This window comes from Delphinapterus leucas, chromosome 10 (assembly GCF_059928025.1).
Source record: "Delphinapterus leucas isolate spDelLeu-1000000601 "Yukka" chromosome 10, BTC_Dleu_Yukka2, whole genome shotgun sequence".
In the NCBI taxonomy this organism is placed as follows: domain Eukaryota; kingdom Metazoa; phylum Chordata; class Mammalia; order Artiodactyla; family Monodontidae; genus Delphinapterus; species Delphinapterus leucas.
In genome coordinates this window covers 61,031,271-61,051,572 of record NC_143138.1, presented here as the reverse complement: position 1 = coordinate 61,051,572, position 20,302 = coordinate 61,031,271, and the positions used below count along the sequence as shown (strand labels likewise).

Below are 20,302 nucleotides of genomic sequence, written 5' to 3'. Positions count from 1 at the left end.
CTATCAAACATTTAGAGAAGAGCTAACACCCATCCTTCTCAAACTCTTCCAAAAAATTGCAGAGGAAGAAACACTCCCATACTCATTCTACAAGACCACCATCACCCTGATACCAAAACCGGACAAATATACTACAAAAAAAAGAAAATTACAGACTAATATCACTGATGAATATAGATGCAAAAATCCTCAACAAAATACTAGCAAAAAGAATCCAACACATTAAAGGAATCATACACCATGATCAAGTGGGATTTATCCCAGGTATGCAACGATTCTTCAATATATGCAAATCAATTAACAAATTAAAGAATAAAAACCATATGATCATCTCAATAGATGCAGAAAAAGCTTTTAACAAAATTCAACACCCATTTATGAGAAAGACTCTCCAGAAAGTGGGCATAGAGGGAACCTACCTCAACATAATAAAGGCCATATATGACAAACCCACAGAAAACATCATTCTCAGTGGTGAAAAACTGAAAGCATTTCAGGAACAAGACAAGGATGTCCACTCTCTCCACTATTATTCAATATAGTTTTGGACGTCCCAGCCATGACAATCAAAAAAGAAAAAGAAATAAAAGGAATACAAATTGGAAAAGAAGAAGTAAAAGTGTCACTGTTTGCAGATGACATGATACTATACATAGAAAATCCTAAAGATGCCACCAGAAAACTATTAGAACTAATCAATGAATTTGGTAAGGTTGCAGGATACAAAATTAATGCACAGAAATTACTTGCATCCCTATACACTAACAACGAAAGATCAGAAAGAGAAATTAAGGAAACAAACCCATTTACCATCACATCAAAAAGAATAAAATACCTAGGAATAAACCTACCTAAGGAGGTAAAAGACCTTACTCAGAAAACTATAAGACACTGATGAAAGAAATCAAAGATGAAACAAACAGATGGAGAGATATACCATGTTCTTGGATTGGAAGAATCAGTATTGTGAAAATGACTATATTACCCAAAGCAATCTACAGATTCAATGCAATCCCTATCAAATTATCCATGGCAGTTTTTACAGAATAGAACAAAAACAATTTTAATTTGTATGGAGACACAAAAGACCCCGAATAGGCAAAACAATCTTGAGGGAAAAAAATGGAGCTGGAGGAATCAGACTCCCTGATTTCAGACTATACTACAAAGCTACAGTAATCAAGACAATATGGTACTAGCACAAAAACAGAAACATAGATCAATGGAAGAGGATAGAAAGCCCAGAGATAAACCCACGCACCTATGGTCAACTAATCTATGACAAAGGAGGCAAGGATATACAATGGAGAAAAGACAGCCTCTTCAATAAGTGGTGCTGGGAAAACCGGACAGCTACATGTAAAGAATGAAATTAGAACACTCCCTAACACCATACACAAAAGTAAACTCAAAATGGATTAAAGACCTAAATGTAAGACTGGACACTATAAAACTCTTAGAGGAAAACATAGGAAGAACACTCTTTGACATAAATCACAGCAAGACCTTTTTTGACCCACCTCCTGGAGTAATGGAAATAGAAGCAAAAATAAACAAATGGGACCTAATGAAACTTCCAAGCTTTTGCACAGCAAAGGAAACTATAAACAAGACAAAAAGACAACACTCAGAGTGGGAGAAAATATTTGCAAATGAATCAACGGACAAAAGATTAATCTCCAAAATATATAAACAGCTCATGCAGCTCAATATTAAAACAACAAGCAGCCCAAACAAAAAATGGGCAGAAGACCTACACAGACATTTCTCCAAAGAAGACATACAGATGGCCAAGAGGCACATGAAAAGCTACTCAACATCACTAATTATTAGAGAAATGCAAATGAAAACTACAATGAGGTATCACCTCACACTGGTTAGAATGGGCATCATCAGAAAATCTACAAACAACAAATGCTGGAGAGGGTGTGGAGAAAAGGGAACCCTCTTGCACTGTTTGTGGGGATGTAAATTGATACAACCACTATGAAGAACAGTAAGGAGGATCCTTAAAATACTAAAAATAGAATTACCTTATGACCAAGCAATCCCACTACTGGGCATATACCCTGAGAAAACCATAATTCAAAAAGACACATGCACTCCAATGTTCATTGCAGCTCTATTTCCAACAGCCAGGACACGGAAGCAACCTAAATGCCCACTGACAGATGAATGGATAAAGAAGATGTGGCACATATATACAATGGAATATTACTCAGCTGTAAAAAGGGACGGAATTGGGTCATTTGTAGAGACGTGGATGGACCCAGAGACTGTCATACAGAGTGAAGTAAGTCAGAAAGAGAAAAACAAATATCGTATATTAACGCATATATGTGGAATCTAGAAAAATGGTACAGGTCAACCGGTTTACAGGGCAGAAATAGGGACACAGATGTAGAGAAAAAATGTATGGACACCAAGGGGGGAAAGCCAGGGGTGGGGGGTGGGATGAATTGGGAGGTTGGGATTGACATATATACACTAATAGGTATAAAATAGATAACTAATAAGAACCTGCTTTAAGCACAGGGAGATCAGCTCGGTGCTTTGTGACCACCTAGAGGGGTGGGATAGGGAGAGTGGGAGGGAGATGCAAGAGGGAGGAGATATGGGAACATGTGTATATGTATAGCTGATTCACTTTGTTATAAAGCAGAAACTAACACACCGTTGTAAACCAATTATCCTCCAGTAAAGATGTTAAAAAAAAAAACCTACTGTATAAAAAATAAAATAAAATAAAATTCAAAAAAAAAACCACAAACTAATATTGGGTCCAGTGGACCCTAATGGTACTTTAAGGGTTATCTTGCTAAGATTCCATACATATCTGTCTAATATAAGGTGAAAAACAGAGAGTTAGAATGTCATGTCTTCCTGGACTTCCCCAGGCCTGGTCAGGTTCTACTCATAGAGAGAGCTTCGGAGGTAGTAGGAGCCAGAGATGTAATTGTGTAATTATCAAGGGAAGGGCACACAGTATTCCTTATGTATGCGCAAGGACCTTGCACCATCTCAAAATCTGCGATTTGCCTAGAATACCATTCTTTCCTCTCTTCCTTTTAGCTGGGTAACTGCTACACTTTGAATCTCCACTCAAACACCATCTCCACAAGCAAGCTTTCCCTGAGTCCCAGCCCTGCCATCCGGTGCCCCTTAGAGGGCTGTCAAAGCCTCCCTCCCCACGCACTGCTTCTGTGCACTTGTCAGGGCTTTAGTGTCTTCTCCACTAGGGGGCGGGCGGAGGTTTGCTCAGCTTTGCATCCTCAGCACCAGCACAGTGCTGACCCTAGTGGGCACTCGGTGAGTTATTTTGCAAATGAAAAACACTGAAGTCACTTTTCTGAGTACAGGTGCTCACCTGCCTTAATTTTTAACAAAGTGTTAAGATGCATGTGTTTGAAGAAGTAAAAATAAAAAGTCCATCCATAGGGAAAGCAGATCAGGTAAGAGCTTCATTTTCCTGATTGTCCTTTACTCAGGGATTATTGGGAACAACAAGCAACATGACTGTAGCAGAAGAGTCTTCAGCTCATGATTCTGGCTTTCATTTAGGTGTCCGGTGATTTATCAAAGACTGATATCTGCAATGAGGCTCGGCACCCACAGGCCGGCACAGACGCTGCAGAAGAGAAACGGACAAACAGGCTGTACGAGTTGGCAATGAAAATGAGTGAGAAGGAAACTTCCTCTGGGGAGGATCAGGAGTCCGAGCCCAAGACAGAGTCTGAGAACCAGAAGGAAAGTCTGTCCTCTGAAGACAACAGCCAGAGCGTCCAGGAAGAGCTGAAGAAGGTAAGCTCTGTGAAACCACCTGCAGACGGCTTGGTTTCTGCAGCTGGGGTGTGGGGGAAGGTTCTGCATTTGTGCAGAGATGTGCTGGGACCCCAAAGAGCACTCTCTAAAATGCCCATCCCTATGCACTTGGGAGAGCCCAAGAAAACTCTGCTTGATTAACGCTGTTATTCAACCAGGAAAGTAGCACCGCGTGTCCTTGGAAGTCTCCCAAGACCTCTCATCTCCTATTCTTCATCAAGACAGCCCTTACATTTCGACTCTATAACGTAGTACCCATGGTCTCTCTCACTGGTAAAGAGCTGTGTTATTTCCCGCCCCACCCTCTCCCGAAGGAATGTTTCCTGTGGATTGAAAACATCTAGCCAATCCTCTTTTAGCCAATGATGATGCTTCATTTCATAGTATAAAGTCTTTGTGTTGAAAGTGGCCTTCTGGATCATTTATCTCTGCAGTTTTCAGATTTTGGCTTGTTTGACTTAGCCAGAAGGCTTTCTCAAACAAACCTTATATGGAATCCCAGTGCTTTAAACAGATAAAAGGACTGCTGCTCTGAGGGTCCCCAAAGCTCCAACCACCTGATCTTCAGTCCCACCATCCTCCCTTCCTTCTCCCAAGCTGGCCACTGAGTTCCAAGGGACATTGTGTGGAAGGCACAGAAAATAGACCCTGCCACTGGCAGAAAGGGATCCCAGCCTTTCTGCCCACCATCCTGCAGCACATGCCTGGGTTCCCACTACAGCTCCACGAAGTACGTTCACACTAGACTTGGCCCCCTGGTCAGGATATCCCTGCTGCCTCCAGGGGAAGGGGAAGAAGCTAGCATTTGTTCAATGTCTCCTACATGCCTGGTACTTTGCACATGTTAGTTAGTTCATTTAATATAAAACCTTTGAGGCAGACACAGACCCATGTTGCAGATGAGGAAACAGTCTAGTCACAAAGGTACTTACCCAAGGCCCACAGCTAGTAAGTTTCAGAGCTGAGGCTGCATCACAAACCTGCTTGGCATCAAATCACAGGCTCCTTCCTTTACAACAAGCTGCCTCTTCTGGAACTCAGATAAGCTCTTATCTGGTAACATCTAGACTTCTTTGTACTTAGGATCAATTTTTTCCCTATTCTGAGAGCAGGCTATCTAAGCTAACAGGCTGCTGGTAACCCACGTGCATGGTGAAATGAGTCCCCTTCATCTGCTCAACAGCCAAGCTGGGGTACTGTGCAGGAGCCTGGCCAACCCAGGAATGACCACAGGTGGTCCAGAGCAGGCCCCAAGGGAAGTGGGGACCATCCTCCATGGCTGAGGCCCTGAACCTTCCAACACCTCAGACTCTGCCTTGCATTCATTCCCAACCCGGCCTCCGTAACCATTGAATCCTCACTCATAAACCTGCTGGGTCCTTTGCCTGGGCGCACATCTCTTTCCCCCAGCATTTCTGTGGGTGGAGAGCAGATCTTGGCCTTCACGGGCAGCCCTTCCCCAGGATATGGTCTCCGACCCATTGCCTCTTCAATGGTTATGGGCTCTGATCCTCTCTGTTACTTGAACCGATGGCCCATTACAGTCACATTTGTCTGCTAGAGCTGAGAGCCAGATGGTAACTGAAGAATATCACATTATTTCTTACAGTGGCTCCACATCCTACTGGCTTTGCTGTCTGGTGGTCCCAAGGCACCAAAAGCTCATGCTGTACCAGCAGCATGCCAGGCTGGGATGAGCCACGCACACACGCCCCTCATCAGCCTGCAGGCCTCACCTTCTGGAGGCACAGCCATCCGTTTGTACTGTGCTCTTCTGGGCAGAATGTGAACAGGGAAAGGTGGAAAATCCTGGGTGCTTGGCCAAGCCCTCCATCCTGCCCCCATCCTGCCCTGTGCCCTCGCTGAGCAGGAAATTAGGGGAGTTGCTTTTATTCAAACTCCCAAATGTGTCAGTTTCTCAAAGTTTAAGTCCTTCCCATTGCCGACCATGAATCAATGGATTAAATAGTCAACCAGATATCACTTGTGTATGTAAAAACCCAGATAGCAAACAAAAAGAGGTAATCAATATATCTCTCTCCATCAAGCATCGGCTACTCTGATTAAAGGAAAACAGAAATATACGTTCATCTATGGAAGATTATTTAGAAGCAGAAGGGTATAGAGATAGGCTTCAGGATTAGACTGACTGTGAAACACATCCATGCAGTTTGCAAACTTTGGACTTTGGTTCTAAGCCAAGGCCGTTTCTTGCCTGCTTCCTACACCCCGCCCCCTAGCTGCCCTCCTTGGCCCCTCCAATCCTTTCTCTACTCAGCAGCTGGAGCTGCCCTGCGGCCCTTGAACTTGCTCCTAGCCTGTCGACAAGCCCAAGTCTGGCTTGTTTTTATATCGATCCGTAAAAACCAGTCTAGGTCTTCATTGTTGATTGGACAAACACATGTTGGCCGTGTCTGTAAAATGGGGATAATCATACCCCCCTGTAGAGTTGGGAGGACTGAATTATGCAGCATAGAGGTAGCACACAGCCAGAGCCCAGCAAATATCAACAACCTCACAGCCCCTTTAACAACCTCAAGGAAAAGAAACTTCACTGTCGTGAAATAATGCCCCTGTGTTAGCACTGAGGGAACAGCTTAGTGCCTATGTCCCGTCCACACGTGCAGTGTCAAGCCAGAGGTCTGTAGCCACGTTCGGTGCTTCATCATGCTCTGAAGAATGTAATGGGGAAAATACCACGTCAGAACCTCCCAGGTTCCCATCTTCGGGATCAGAGTAACTATGACTTCCCTTGTAATCCGACCACAACTAGTTTGTCCAGCGCTCACACATGTACACACACACGCCATGGTCCGGGAGCGGATCTGGGCTAAAGAAACTGCTCCAGAAGCTGTTCGTGCCTGCCTTATCTCTTTACCGTGCTACTGCACACTGGCCCAAGGTCCATCTGCCTGGGGACTCCCGGCACAGCAGGAGCTCCTCTTCCTGTGCAGAAGGCAGGCTGGGAGTGAGAGAATAACACTCCCCTCCCCAGGAGCAGCCCTAACCAGTGACTGATGGGAAGAGTGTAAATACTCCACTCCTTTGCCTCCACTGGGGTGGTGACCCACGGAGTGTGTGCTACCCACTGATGCCCCGAGTTCCCCAGCAGATTTGGCTCTGGGCACCCGCAGTGAGGACCAGCTGGATCTGGCTCCCTTCTCTTCCCTGCCTTGCCCCACCCCCTCCTCCACTGGTTCCTGGGATCACTTCCCAAATAAACTCCATGCACTCGAATCCCTGTCTCAGGGTCTGCTTCTGGGGAAACCAGACTAAGACAGTAACCAAACAGGAAAACACACAGAGTCCCCAGTTCACAAACACTCACTGCAGTATCTGTGACTAAGCAGTGGAGAAATCCAAATGCCTGACTGGCTGCTAATGGCCTCTGCCTGACCACGAGGATCCCTTACACAGAGAGAGTTTTATCCAGACTTCACCATTCCTCCTGCCTCTATCGCAGGTTCTTCTCTCTGGGAGCCAAAGCAGAGGAATGTGCATATTCCCATAGACACAGGGACATCAGTGGCAGTTCAGTGTCCTTGGTATGACAACCCATGTAGGTATTAGGGCTTCACAATCTTGTCCAGCAGCAGAAGAACCATTTTAGAAACACGCTGTTTCTTGATGGGAGTCAGCCCTTCGCTGTAGGCAGACTTGTCCCTACAGTTGGTTCACTTTGGCTGGGTGTTGGGGGCCCAATGATGATTCAAGGATGGTCACTGCCATCTGAATTTTAACTACCTGAAGAACCAGCTTGTAAAACTTGGGGCCAGCCCAGAAACCTGGATTCCTAGAGGCCATGTTTTTAATTGAAGTCATCTTGGTTTCATTGAACCTCATGGTCAACCTCATGGTCAACCTCATGGTCAACCTTCCAAACCCTGGGATCCTTCAAGCCCGGGAATAAGCACTTGCTTCCCCTCTGCCACTGGGCAGGTGGCTGTGCCAATGGTTATGGAAGAAAGGCCTGGCTGAAGTGGTTCCTAGAACCATCTGCTTCTGGATATGCAGGTGCTGCATTCCTGAGAGAAGGACGCAAAGAAAGGTCAAGAACTCCTGGCCTGACTTTGGAGACTACATGCAGGGGCTGAATCTCCCACAAAACCCTATCTCCCCAAGCTTAAAGCAGTGATCCCCAAGGTCCCTGCTCGCTCCAAAATCCCATGCTTCTAGACATGTAAGGCATTAAATAGGTTTTTGTTTCCTGATATCAGTATCATTTATGACACTATTTATATGACAAAAGATGTCCTGTGTGTCAAGCTTTTGGAACATGAGTGTTTGTTGAAGGCCCATATTAGTGAATTCTTGCATTATAGTCAAATTTGTACACGCAATGTCCTGAAAGCAAAGTGTCTTTGTTTATTAATTATCACAAGTAGCTGAATCATTGTGTTTTAGTTTCACAAAGGAGTCACAGACCAGCAGATAACTCCCATATTCATAGTTTCACGGAATAATTCTCCTCAAAGTACTGAGACTTCCCTAAAGTAATAAATGTCTTTCTCCTCAAATAAGAGACAGATTTGTGCATCTTCTCACAGCTGCTCCCCATTTACTAGCATCAAGTCATATAGAAACACAGTACTGGTCAATGGATAAGCAGACAGATTGATTGTTGCCTGAGAAAACCCAGAGCTGTGGGTTTCTGCAGTTTAATGTGCTTGTGAAAAATTTTTTGTCGATATCACGGTGTTAACATAAAATCAAGTATTGTCCATGTGTGTCTCACCCTTGTAAAATGACTCACCATCCACATGAGGATTCAGTGTCTTTCACCCCAGGTAGTATCTTATTTGAGAAGCATGTCTCCATCTTCAGTTGGCGCTAAAGGTTCAATCCCCAGTTATATCTTACAAGCTACACTGATCTCAGTAGGCCTTATGCCTGTTGCCTCTTCTAACTTTCTATTTAACTGCTGCGCTAGGAAAAAAGAGAAGCTTTAGCTGTCCACTTAGAGCTACAGCTCTTATCCACAGCGCTTGAACAGGTGAGGTTTCATTTCACTCCTGTTGTCACTGGTGTCACTCATTCCCACGCTTGTGTCCTGTGTGTTGGGGGGAGGGGCCTGCACGGCTGGGAAAAGAGTTCTGGGTTCTCTCCTGGATTATGAGGGCTTCAACAGAACATCTTCTTCTCTAGGCAAAAGATGAACTGAGCCCTCAAGAATTAATATACTCATAATGCTAATAGATAAAAAGGCAGTCTACATAAGCAGACAATTGACCAAAAATAAAAGCAAAAAAAGAAGAATGTAAATGACCAATAAGCATATGAAAAAATATTCAACTTTAATTGTATCTCAGCTGTATTCAATACAACACCTAGCCCAGAACTTGGCATATGGTGTGCACAGTCATTTTTTCCATTCAACAAAAGCACATTGAGGCACTGGGAAGACAGCCATGAACAGGGCAAAGTTTATCGTTTGTTCAGACAAGCAATAAAAATGCAAATTGAAATAATGAAATGCCACTTTGCCTAACAAATTGGATGGTTAAAAAGAACGATAATCAATGTTGGTAAGAGTTCAGGGAAATAGGCAGTCTAATACCCACAAAGTAACACATATTAGCACACTGGTGACTTGGTAACTCTAAGCAATCAAAGTGTGCATACCCTTTGATCCAGCAAATATGCTTTCAATCATTTATCCTAAGGAATAACTGGACAAGCAGCCAAGGGTATATCACAATGCAGTTCATCAAGTGTTATATTTTTATACTAGGAAAACTTTGAAACAACCTAAGGGTCCAACAATAAGGGACTCTTGGGGAAATGGAGGGGATGAGGTCCAGAAAACAGATGGGGCATTGGCATTGGAATGGCAAAGACAGAATAGTCCAGATACAAGTAAGTGGGTAAATTTGATGTTTAGGAAGATGAAGAGAGTTTGTTTTATGTTCTCTGCTTCCCCCCCTCCTCCCCTCTGTTACCCAACCAAACTTGGGTCTGCTTGCCTGGGCACAGTAAAGCCAATCTACTGACACTGGGTTGTGGTGAAAGGAAATGTAGTGTTTATTGCAGGGCACCAAGCAAGATTGGGGATGGCTAATGCTCAAGAGGCCGGAACCCCTGATGGCTTTCACGGAAAGGTTTTTAAAGGTTCGGTGAGTGAGAGGGTTGCAGGGCACATGATCAGCTTGTGTACATTCTTCTGATTGGCTGGTAGTGAGGTAATGGGGAGTCAACATCATCAACCTTCTGGTTCCAACCTGTCTGGGGCCTGCCTACATGCTGATGGTCAGCATGCAGTTAATGTTTTCCACCTGCAGGGGTTTCAGTATTTGCAAAACAGCTCAAAGGATATGGCTCAGAATGTTATCTTATAGCCCTTGAGAGGAACTAAAGGTATTTGACTTTGTTTAATGGCTAAACTATTATTATTTTGTCTTGCTTGACTGTTTTCCTTTGCTTCTGCATTTTCTCACTTCTAAATTTATTAAATTTATTCTTTGGAACTCAGGGATGGCCTAGGAGGCTTAAGTCTTTCTACAAACAAGAGGCAGGCAGAGGACATGGGGGCAGGGGATGGTCTGTCCTGGGAAGGCCCCATAAGGTCCTGCTTGGTTACATCTCTAGCTTTCTGAACTAGAAGGCAAGTTTGCCTTCTGAAAGTGAGGGGATAGTGAAATTTGAGTGTCAGGATTGTGGAGAGGGTTTGAAATAGCTATTGCATAGAATGGGAGAAAAACGTGTGGAGAAATATAAAGGATCCCCAGGGTAAGGTCAGAGATCACAAACATTTACTTGAGATAAAAAGAGCCTGTAAAAGAATACAGCAACTATGCACACTACTATGTATAAAATAGATAAAAGACCTATGGTATAGCACAAGGAACTATATTCAACATCTTATAATAACCTATAAGGGAAAAGAATCTGAAAAGAATATATAGATAGGTACATATAACGGAATCGCTTTGCTGTACACCTGAAACTAGCATCACATCGTAAATCAACTTCAATAAAAAAAAAGAAAAGAATACAGCAACTTTGAATGCAAATAAATGCAAAATAAAAATTCATTCTATTCAAAGAAAAGGTCTAGTAGTAGCAGGTCTATTCATGAATCCATATCATTAGGCACAATTACGCAATACAGCTCAATAGGTTCTGGGATTTACATTAGAACTCCCCATTTCATAACTAAAATTTATAGATGAATCTCAAACCAGACTGGAGGAGTGGGGAGATAAAAATGGAAATTAATTCCAACCACAATAGGAACAAAAAAATGTGAAGTTAAAGCTTAACAAGAAGACTGCAGATCTCTCAGAAACCTACCAGTTTTGCTGGTAGGAAAGACAGTGTAAAGAAGAATTCTTCCGAAATGAGGGTAGACATTTACTGTAATTTAAATCAAAATCTGAACTAGAAGTTTTTTTTAACTTTTCAAAAGGATTCAAAAAAATCACCTGATAAAATAAAGTCAAGAATAACTTAGAAATGCTTAGAAAAAATAAAAGAAATGAAGAGGACCTATCTATTAAGATAGTAAATCATGTTTTAAAGGCAGAGTAATTAAATTTGTGAGATATTGATAAAGGATGCAATGAAATAGTCCAGAAGTATGCCCTAGAATATACTTAATTTAACTCACAACTGATCTCATAATTACCACCCACCTCTCACCCCTGGTTGGGAAGAGATCATTTTTTAATAAGTGTGTTGAGACGTATGTGCACTTGTTCTTTTGGGGGAAGGGATGTGGCAAGAGAGGAAGGTCCTTAATGTTCTCTCCAACAAAGGAATGAATGGCTCCCCCAGGTTTGCAGGGCCAGCAATACGTACAGGAGACAATAAGGAAAAGATGCCAACTTCCCATGAGAGGTAGTGGCACAAGTTCTGGAGTTTGAATTCTTGTTCAATCCTTGTTGCAAATAATTGTTGAACTATTCTGAGAGCTGTAATACAATAGGGACCAGAGAGAAAAGGTCCCTGCTCTTGTGGAATTTACCCACTGTTGGGGGCGACAGCTGATAAGTATGTAAACACATACAGGGGAAGAAGTCCTTAGTGATCAGTGCTAAGGAGATTCAGCAGGACGCTCACGGATGGAGTTGGAAGGAGTATGAGTCATGGATGGTCCAGACTTTTCTGACCAACTCTGTTTTCCACTGAAACCCGAAAGACACAAAGGGAAAAGTCAGGCAAAGATCTAAAGGAAGGGCTTTCCAGGCAGAGAAAAACATGCAAGGCCTTAAGGTGGAAATGACCTTGACAAGTTCAAGGACCGGCTTAAAGAGCTAGGGTAGCTGGGGCAACATGGCCAAGGGGAGAGCGCTTGGAGAAGTGAGAGAGGGAGGGGCCAGAGCAAGCCCGCGGTGTGGGCCATGCAGAGAACTTTGGCTTCTATTCTGTGTGAGATAGGAGGCACCTGGAAAGGTTTCAGCAGAGACATAACAAGGAGGACCTTACATTTATCAAGATCACCCTGGTTGCCATGTGCCACCTCCGTTCCAAGTGAACATGGAAGGTGGTTTCCTGTGTCATTGGGCTACTATGGAGCTGAGCACGTGCCCTGGCAGAGCCCTGGTTACCGCCAACAAGTGGGGAAGTGTGTCCAGTGAGCATCAGGAAATAATTTTCTGAGGAACAGCCAGTGTGCTAAGCAAAAGAGATTGACAACCATGATCACCTCCTCTGCCAGGACAGGAAGTCCTGCCTGCCCTACACCAGCCCGGGCAGGTATGGTCAAAGGTAGTGGCCCCAGCATTCCCCTCCTCTCTCACCATCACCAGGTCCTGGAGTGGCCTTGCTCAGGTGCCCACATCAAACAACAGGGACTCCACCAAGGAAGGGAAAGAAAATGAGCATGGGGAAACATACAGACCAATGGGTTTATTTCTGGAACTAAATTAAATGTGCAAATAGCACATTTAAAAAAATTCATTTCGGGCTTCCCTGGTGGCGCAGTGGATAAGAATCCGCCTGCCAATGCAGGGGACACGGGTTCAATCCCTGGTCCGGGAAGATCCCACATGCTGCGGAGCAACTGAGCCCGTGTGCCACAACTACTGAACCCATGCACCGCAACTACTGAAGCCCGTGCCCCCTAGAGCTCATGCTCCGCAACGAGAAGCCACCGCAATGAGAAGCCTGTGCACCTCAACGAAAAGTAGCCCCTGCTCGCCGCAACTAGAGAAAGCCCGCATGCAGCAACGAAGACCCAACTCAGCCAAAAATAAAATAAATGAAATAAATTTTTTTAAAAATTCATTTCAATTATCACAATTTTTAAAAATCTTATTTCTTTCATAGGTGGCTTTGACCATCAAAATCTAAATGATTTAAGAACCCAAACATTCCTAGAGGTCCATTCTCTGATCTCCATTACATTTCATGTTTCAATTTATTACATATGCTAATTTATTAGGTTCATACTCCAATTTCTTTCCACAATTCTGTGCCACCTTCTTTCAAGTCAGTCGTTGGGGACGTGAGTCTGTTCGTGGAGAATGTATTTTGACGGGTTGTAGAGGCTTTGCCGGAGCGCCTTATGTTTCATGAGAACTGAAACATATTTGCATTGAATTTTTCTAGCAGATTTCTGTCAACTATTCAGGAGGACATATGGAGTTTCTTTTCTTACCTTTGAGAAGGAAAAAAATACATGAAATCAGGGCATTTGGACAAATTTCTTTGCTTGCTCTGGCGGTTTGATAGAAGCATTTCATAAAGCCAAGGCAGCATCTGTAATGTGGGACAGAAAAGTAATGAGCGGGCTGTGAAGTCTGGATCCCACTTAGATCAGATTTTCTCAGAGGCCACATTCTTGTTCACTCTGATTGTTTTTGGTGGCTCCATCTCAGGTAGGCTCAGTAAGGCTCAGAACAGGAGCTGGTCGCTTGGGAGATCTCAAGCTCTGTTGTGTGGCTTGGTCATTGGTGTACAAATCAACGAGCTTGTTCTGATTGATGTCACTTGGTGGAGGCTACAGGCCCTTCTCTCGCTGATCTGTTGTTCATGGATCTGATTATTCAGTTAGGTTCTGTTGTTCCATCACTTTCTGCAGTCCATTGGGTCCCAGGAATTATGCAGTTGGAGGAGGTGATGTGGCAGGTGGGAAGGAGTGTGGACCTTGAAGACCAAAGTCTCTGGGTTCAAATCTCAGCTGTGCATCTTCTTCCTTGAGCCACAGTTTCTTCATCTCTCAAGATGGGATGAAAACAGCCACCACGTCAGGTTGTGATGAGGGTTACACGAAATCACGAGAAGCCTGGGGTCAGACCCGGCACAGGAAGGACGCACATTAACACTGAGCTGGCTCCCTTCCTTCCTCTCTTCCTCCCTAAAGGGCTCTCTCAGGAGCAAGGTGTCCCAGGAGAGAAGGTGAGGCCCCGTACACATTTTATGCAACTTGAACATTGAAAGACTTTTCTCCTCTGCCTGTAATTCCTGCATGGGAGCCAACATGTTTTTAGAAGACTCTGTTAAAGTTCTTTCTGTTTCCTGTGCTTCCAGACTGACCCCAAGGTCACACATTAACGGAACCTGCTTGCCCCTCTGCAGGTCCACAGCCTGTGGCTCCCAGTGCAGGGTAGGACCTGTTTTCTGCTACCTGGGTCTTCCTTCCCTTCTCCTGTCTCTGCTCTCTGAGGACAGGAACCCAGGCTTACTCACTCTGCATCCCCTGCAGGGCCCAGTACAGTGCTGGGCATAGAGCAGATGCTTCCTGAAGGCTTGAATTAAATTAGTGATGATGGGAAATAGTAGATGATGTTTGAGGGCCTGGCTTGTTCGGTTGCCCAGCTAGGCAATGACATACCTTATTTTTATTGCCTATCAGTACGTATGGTTCAGTATGCTCCCTACTGGGAAACGGAGGGTCCTGCGTGCGTGCATGCATGCGTGCATGTCTTGAATGTCAGTGTCAGGTTGTTTACTGTCATTTCTCAGGACAAACCATTCTGTATTCTGATATTGTGTTTTCCATTTTTGGTGTTAAGGTATCCCTTCTTTATGAAATTATGGTGAAGCCAGACAGTAGTAGACCATGGTGGCATTTTTTTTTTAATATTCTTACTTAGCAAGAGAAAAAAACTGGGAAACAGCAGCAAAGTTCAACTTTTTTTTTTTTTGGTTAAAAAGTAGTAAAAAGCATCCTTCAAGACACCAAATAGTCAAGGAAAGTTGTTTCAAGAACACAGTACAGGACTTCCCTGGTGGTGCAGTGGTTAAGAATCCACCTGCCAACACAGGGGACACAGGTTCGATCCCTGGTCCAGGAAGATCCCACATGCCGCGGAGCAACTGAGCTCATGCTAGCCATAGCTACGGAGCCCACACGCTGCAACTACTGAAGCCCGTGCCCCCTAGAGCCCATGCTCTGCAACAAGAGAAGCCACCACAATGAGAAGCCTGCGCACCTCAACGAAGAGTAGCCCCTGCTCGCCGTAACTAGAGAAAGCCTGCATGCAGCAACGAAGACCCAACACAGCCAAAAAGGAAAAAAAAAAATAGAACACAGTACATAATAAAAGGTGTCTAAGCTACTGGCCATCACCAGTAATGTGCCCATCTTGAGCCAGTAGGGCAGGTGGGAGAGTTTTGAGGACAGGTGGACAGCTCTGGACCCAAACACTGTGGACACTTGGAATATGCTGACTAATTTCATCTTCTCAAAAACCCCTTGAGCTAGATGGTGTTATCTCCATTTCATAGCTGAGGCTCAGAGAGATTAAGTTATTTCCCCAAAATCTACACAGAGTAACCTGCATTTCCCAAGCCTCATGATCTGGTGTGTACAATGAGGAGGTCACCTTAGCATCCGTCCCCACTAGGAAACCACAAGACCGGAGCATCCACCCACCCCCACTGTCTCCCTCCATTATTTGGGGGAATCTAGGGGAAAGATCTCCTACATGTTCACAACCAGCCCTCTTATAGTGGCCTGCTCAGGGCCTTCACCAGGCTGCTGCTGCTGCCCAGATCCACCCTAGGAACCAGCCCTGCCCAGGTGCCTTCTCCATAGAGGCTCCAGATCAGCAAGATCAGGGCCAAGTTATGACTTTTGTGGGCCCAAGCACTTTTGCCTTTGTGGACCCTTTCCTCCACAAAAACCCATCTAAAATCGTATTTTACAATTGTGTTGGTATAAAGATTAATATTGTGTATTAAAACATGTGCCTGGAACTAATAGTTCATTTTTCCTTATGATTTTAAAAGAAATTAAGACATTTTCATGGACCCCCTAAAAGAATGGTGGGCCCTAGGATCCACGCCTGCTGAGCCCAATGGGTAAGGAGGCCCTTTGCAAGACCCTGCTGACGTGGCAGTGCCCTCACCACTGCCCTCCCTGCTTCATAGGTTGACCCATGGACCTCAAAGCATACTGCCTGCTTCTAAATCTCACAAAAACCCTAATGTCAATGTCCTTTCAGCTTCTATCTGTTTAGGTCTTATTATAGGTGTCAGAATAATCCCCGGAGGTGGAACTGGGAAATTCCCTCTTCTGCCCCAGAAACCTGGACACATCATTTAGTCCTCAAAGCTTTTATCCCACATTGTATTAGGTTCTGTCATATCAAGACTTATATCAAGTCACATAAATAGATACCCCAGGCCTCTGTCACAGCCCCAGTTCATCACACACAGCCAGATACTGAATCCGTTTTGGCGCTGCTGAGACTGGCAGACACATGTGCACGCACATGCCCAGGGGTAGAGAGGGGTCTGGGATCAGGCCTCTGTTATTCCACTGTGTTCTCTTCCTATTAAGCCAGGCAGCTAATGAGACCCTGCTACTCACATGTTCACAAGCTTGAGCCATTCTGGTAAGCAGCAGTCCCACTTATTCCAGCTTGAAATGAGTTTGCATTTCTTTGTCCAACACAAAGCTTTGAAATGAATGACGACACTGGAAAATTATCAGGAGAATTTGCGAGGATTGCAAATAAGCAGGTATATCTAGTGTTTAGGATGGAAATATTTTCTTCTTTCGAATTCTAGAGACTCAGAATCTCCCCCTGGCAACACTTTGCATGCTGCATGTCTTTGGAAAACAGTTTATAAGGAAGAGTAAATGGAGGAAGAATTTGTTTCTAGCAACATGTTTTTATAGGAAGAGAAGGGGCATGGCTACAGGATGGAGAGATTGCTCGGGCTCAAGTGTGTGGGTAGTGAGACAAAAAGTAAAGGAGTCTGCTCTGCCCTGCAGTCCCTAGAAAGAAGAGAAAAGATACAGGTGGGATTTTGATGTGGGTCCTGACCCGGTCTTCTTTCTCAGGTCCACTGACATGGCCACTGTGGCAGGCCCCCACCTCGGAGTGGTACATCACCTCCTTAAAGGTCAGCATTGGTCCTGTTGTTGGTCACAGTCTGGCAGGAAGCTGAGTCTTTGTTGAGGTTGACGCTTGTTTCTCTGCCTCACTGCTGAGCAATGGAGGAGACACTGGAGGTTTCTCATCACCTTCTGTACCCTGAGCGTGGACTCTTGGTTCCAGCCTGGTGATTGTAAAGTTGACATAATAGATTTGATGTTCCACAAGGGGATGTGGCACAGACCGGACCCTAGAGGAGGACACTCAGGCTCTCAGTGGTGACCATGAGTGGTCGGGAGGTGAAGGAGCATCAGTGTGTCAGAGCAAATACATCCCCGGGGCGCATCAACAGCTGAAAGCTCCTCCTCCACCCTGGAGAAGCCATACTGGCTATGCTGGGCATTTTGAAAGGGAGCCATGCATGTACCCGGCACTTAATAAATTTGTTGTTTAATTTGTGTTTCTTTGATCACTAGAAGGTTGAATTTGGTTACTGCATGAGTCCACTGGCCATTTTCATTCCATCATCCATGGGGCCCTTGGCCACGAGTGTCTTTGAGGCCAACCTTCCTGTTCTGCAACAGCCGCTATTCTGTCAGCTGATTTTCTTCACACTTTCACGTCTCCCTTATTTGATACCATGGACCTGTCACATTTGACCCATCTTATAATTAACGTCTGGAGTAACGTCGGCTGCCGTCATAGAGAGCTCTTTCTGGCTCTGGAATCGTGCTTTGTTTGTGCCATTCAGCTCAGGTCTCTGGAGCTGTAAGCAATAAAGCAGGAAGGCTCCTGTAGATTTTCATTTCTCCCACACACAGGGCTCCCTGCCAGCACCTCTGAATCCTCACCAGCTTTTTATCTGAACAAAACCCTGTCTGGTGCTAAATATAGCTTTATTTCACATAATTGTAGAAGGTACTTTCTACTTTTAAATCTAGACTGGGCAGGGAATAGGACATTTACATAACAAGTTGGTGTTAACCCTGTGACAAACCTTCTAATCGCTTACTGGCCTAGTGAGTAAGCTAAGGAACAAGGAGGTTGGGTGCCCTGCTCCTGTCACACAGCTAATTAAATCCCAGTTATCTTCACTTCCAGCAGGTGCCCTGTCCACTCCCGCGCTCACATCCAAGCAAGCCCGCAATACTCCTGTAGAACACGCAAGAACCACCCGATTTCCTAGAGGTGGGATTAATTCCCTGCAAGTGTTTGTGGGTTCCAGTTTGTGTTTCACAATGGAGGGCAGAACTGGGACACCAACCAACCACAGAGATCTTGTCCAGTTTCCATATAATTTTTTTCAGTCACTTCCCCAGCTGGAAGCTGGTTCCCTTCTGAAGGGGACCACAGACCTCCCAAGTGAAACTGTGCTGCTCTCCACAGACCAGCTGCTGGGGACTGCTCCCTCTCACTTAATGACAAGTGCAAATACCTTCAGGGGTCAGGAAAGTATGTCACCGTGTCAAGTGGCTGGGGTAGAGCTAAAGGCACACTCTGAGGGCAGGGACTTCATCCACTGTTCACTTCTTATCCCAGCACCTGGAGCAGAGCCTGCGCACCACAGGCCCCCAATAAGATATGTATGCAATAGAATGGTGGGGACTGCAGAGAACTGGGAAGTGCTTATCTCACAGAAGGCATTCTTGTCAAAAAAGCATGCCTCTAGGCAATATTTGGCTTCCAGCTGGCAACCCCTATGATTGAATAAACAAGGCTATTTCTGGACGGAAAGGAACAATGACTGCCAAGCAACACTGATGTCCAGCTTATCACTTTGATATTATATGTTCAGTTGGAGTCAAGACGCAGATAACTCTTTCTGTTTAAGCACCTCTGAAGTCCTTCCCATTAATAACATCGGCCCCTTAATGACCCTGGACCAACTGGAGATGTGTGTAAATGTTAACATTTGCCCTTCCATCGTGCTGTGGTCTAACCGTTTTTCCTGAATCCCTTTGTCAAAAGATGTACAAAGGCACCTCTTCTATCAAACAAAGGGCAAGCTTTCTAAATACAAGCTCTATTTACGAAGAGAAGGGTACCAAACCTGCTTTCATACATACAACGTTGCCTTTTCTAAAATGGACTTAAGCAAACAGTGGCAGCTATTCCTTGCCAAAAACATTCTGAGTCCAATTCATCTCCAAAACCTGCCACATCGAGTTACAGGATTCTAGATAATGGCGGACAGCCTCTGCAAGTTTTTCCTAAGGTAAAGAGCTGGCTTGGCCCTCCCTCGGACACTTCCCTTATTCTGGTGAGTCTGCGTCACCTTCCTCCATCTTATTTTCCTGATAACCCAGACCCATTTTTCTGGTATGTAGCAAACTCCCTTGAACCAAAAGAAGCATAACTCTTGGGTGAGTCAAGCAGCTATTGTGAAACTGACAGGCTGCAGAGGAGCCCTCTGAGCACATGTGCCCTAACCCTAGGATGACTGACAGGTGCCAGGATGAGACCCTAGGATGAGACCATGTACCAGAGCCCAGAGCCAGCTTCTAGACTGTGGACTCAGCCACAGACTCGTCACTTAGACACTCTGATTCCATAGTGAAGTTGCAGGGCCACTGAAAACTTCCTCTAGTGAGATAAAACCTGCAGTAGAATTTACTTGAGGAAACAAACTTTGCAAACCAAGTCAGAGCTATTATTAATATATTTTGGCCAGAATATATGAATCAGATAGATACCTTGGGAGGTACCAAAGGCATTCAAATTCCAGGCTTTCTTGAAACACTTTACTGGTTAAAAAAATGCCCATGGGCAATATTTGACTTCCAGTTTACAAACCCGGTGATGGGCTAAGTAAAATTGATTGTAGATGGATACCAATGGTGCCAAGCAACATTGACCTCCTGCTTACTTCTTGGTGCTATATGTTCAGACGAACTCAAAGATGCAGATAATTCTTTGTGGCTGAAGTACCTCTGCTCCGTTAAAGACCTTGGCCCAGATCTGGACTGACTGTAATTTTGAGCCATGAATATAAAAACTAGAAGTGACTTGTATCAGAAACATATTCAACCACAAATAACAGAAAATCCAGCCAGTAGGGGCTCCAACAGGTAGGGACTTATTTTGCACACATGTATCAAGGTGTTCAGAGGCAGTTCAGCTGATCCAGTGCTATGTGGGCTCAGGCTCTTTCAGTCTTTCTGATCCACCCGACCCAGCATTTTGGTATCATCCTCACTCTTGTTGGCTTCCTA

General features: G+C 44.7%; 1 protein-coding gene and 1 long non-coding RNA gene across 2 annotated transcripts in view; one reads left to right on the top strand and one right to left on the bottom strand.

Moving 5' to 3' along the window:
- The window catches only part of LOC149748256 (uncharacterized), a 349,957-nt gene that overhangs the window by 189,450 nt on the left and 140,205 nt on the right, over positions 1-20,302 (bottom strand). The gene's annotated exons all lie outside the window — the stretch shown is intronic.
- Positions 1-20,302, top strand: part of MYRIP (myosin VIIA and Rab interacting protein) — a 174,186-nt gene that overhangs the window by 139,186 nt on the left and 14,698 nt on the right. The window contains exon 10 of the mRNA XM_089918170.1: positions 3,562-3,801. Coding sequence (XP_089774296.1) covers positions 3,562-3,801 — 240 coding nt within the window. The remainder of the gene's footprint in view (positions 1-3,561; positions 3,802-20,302) is intronic.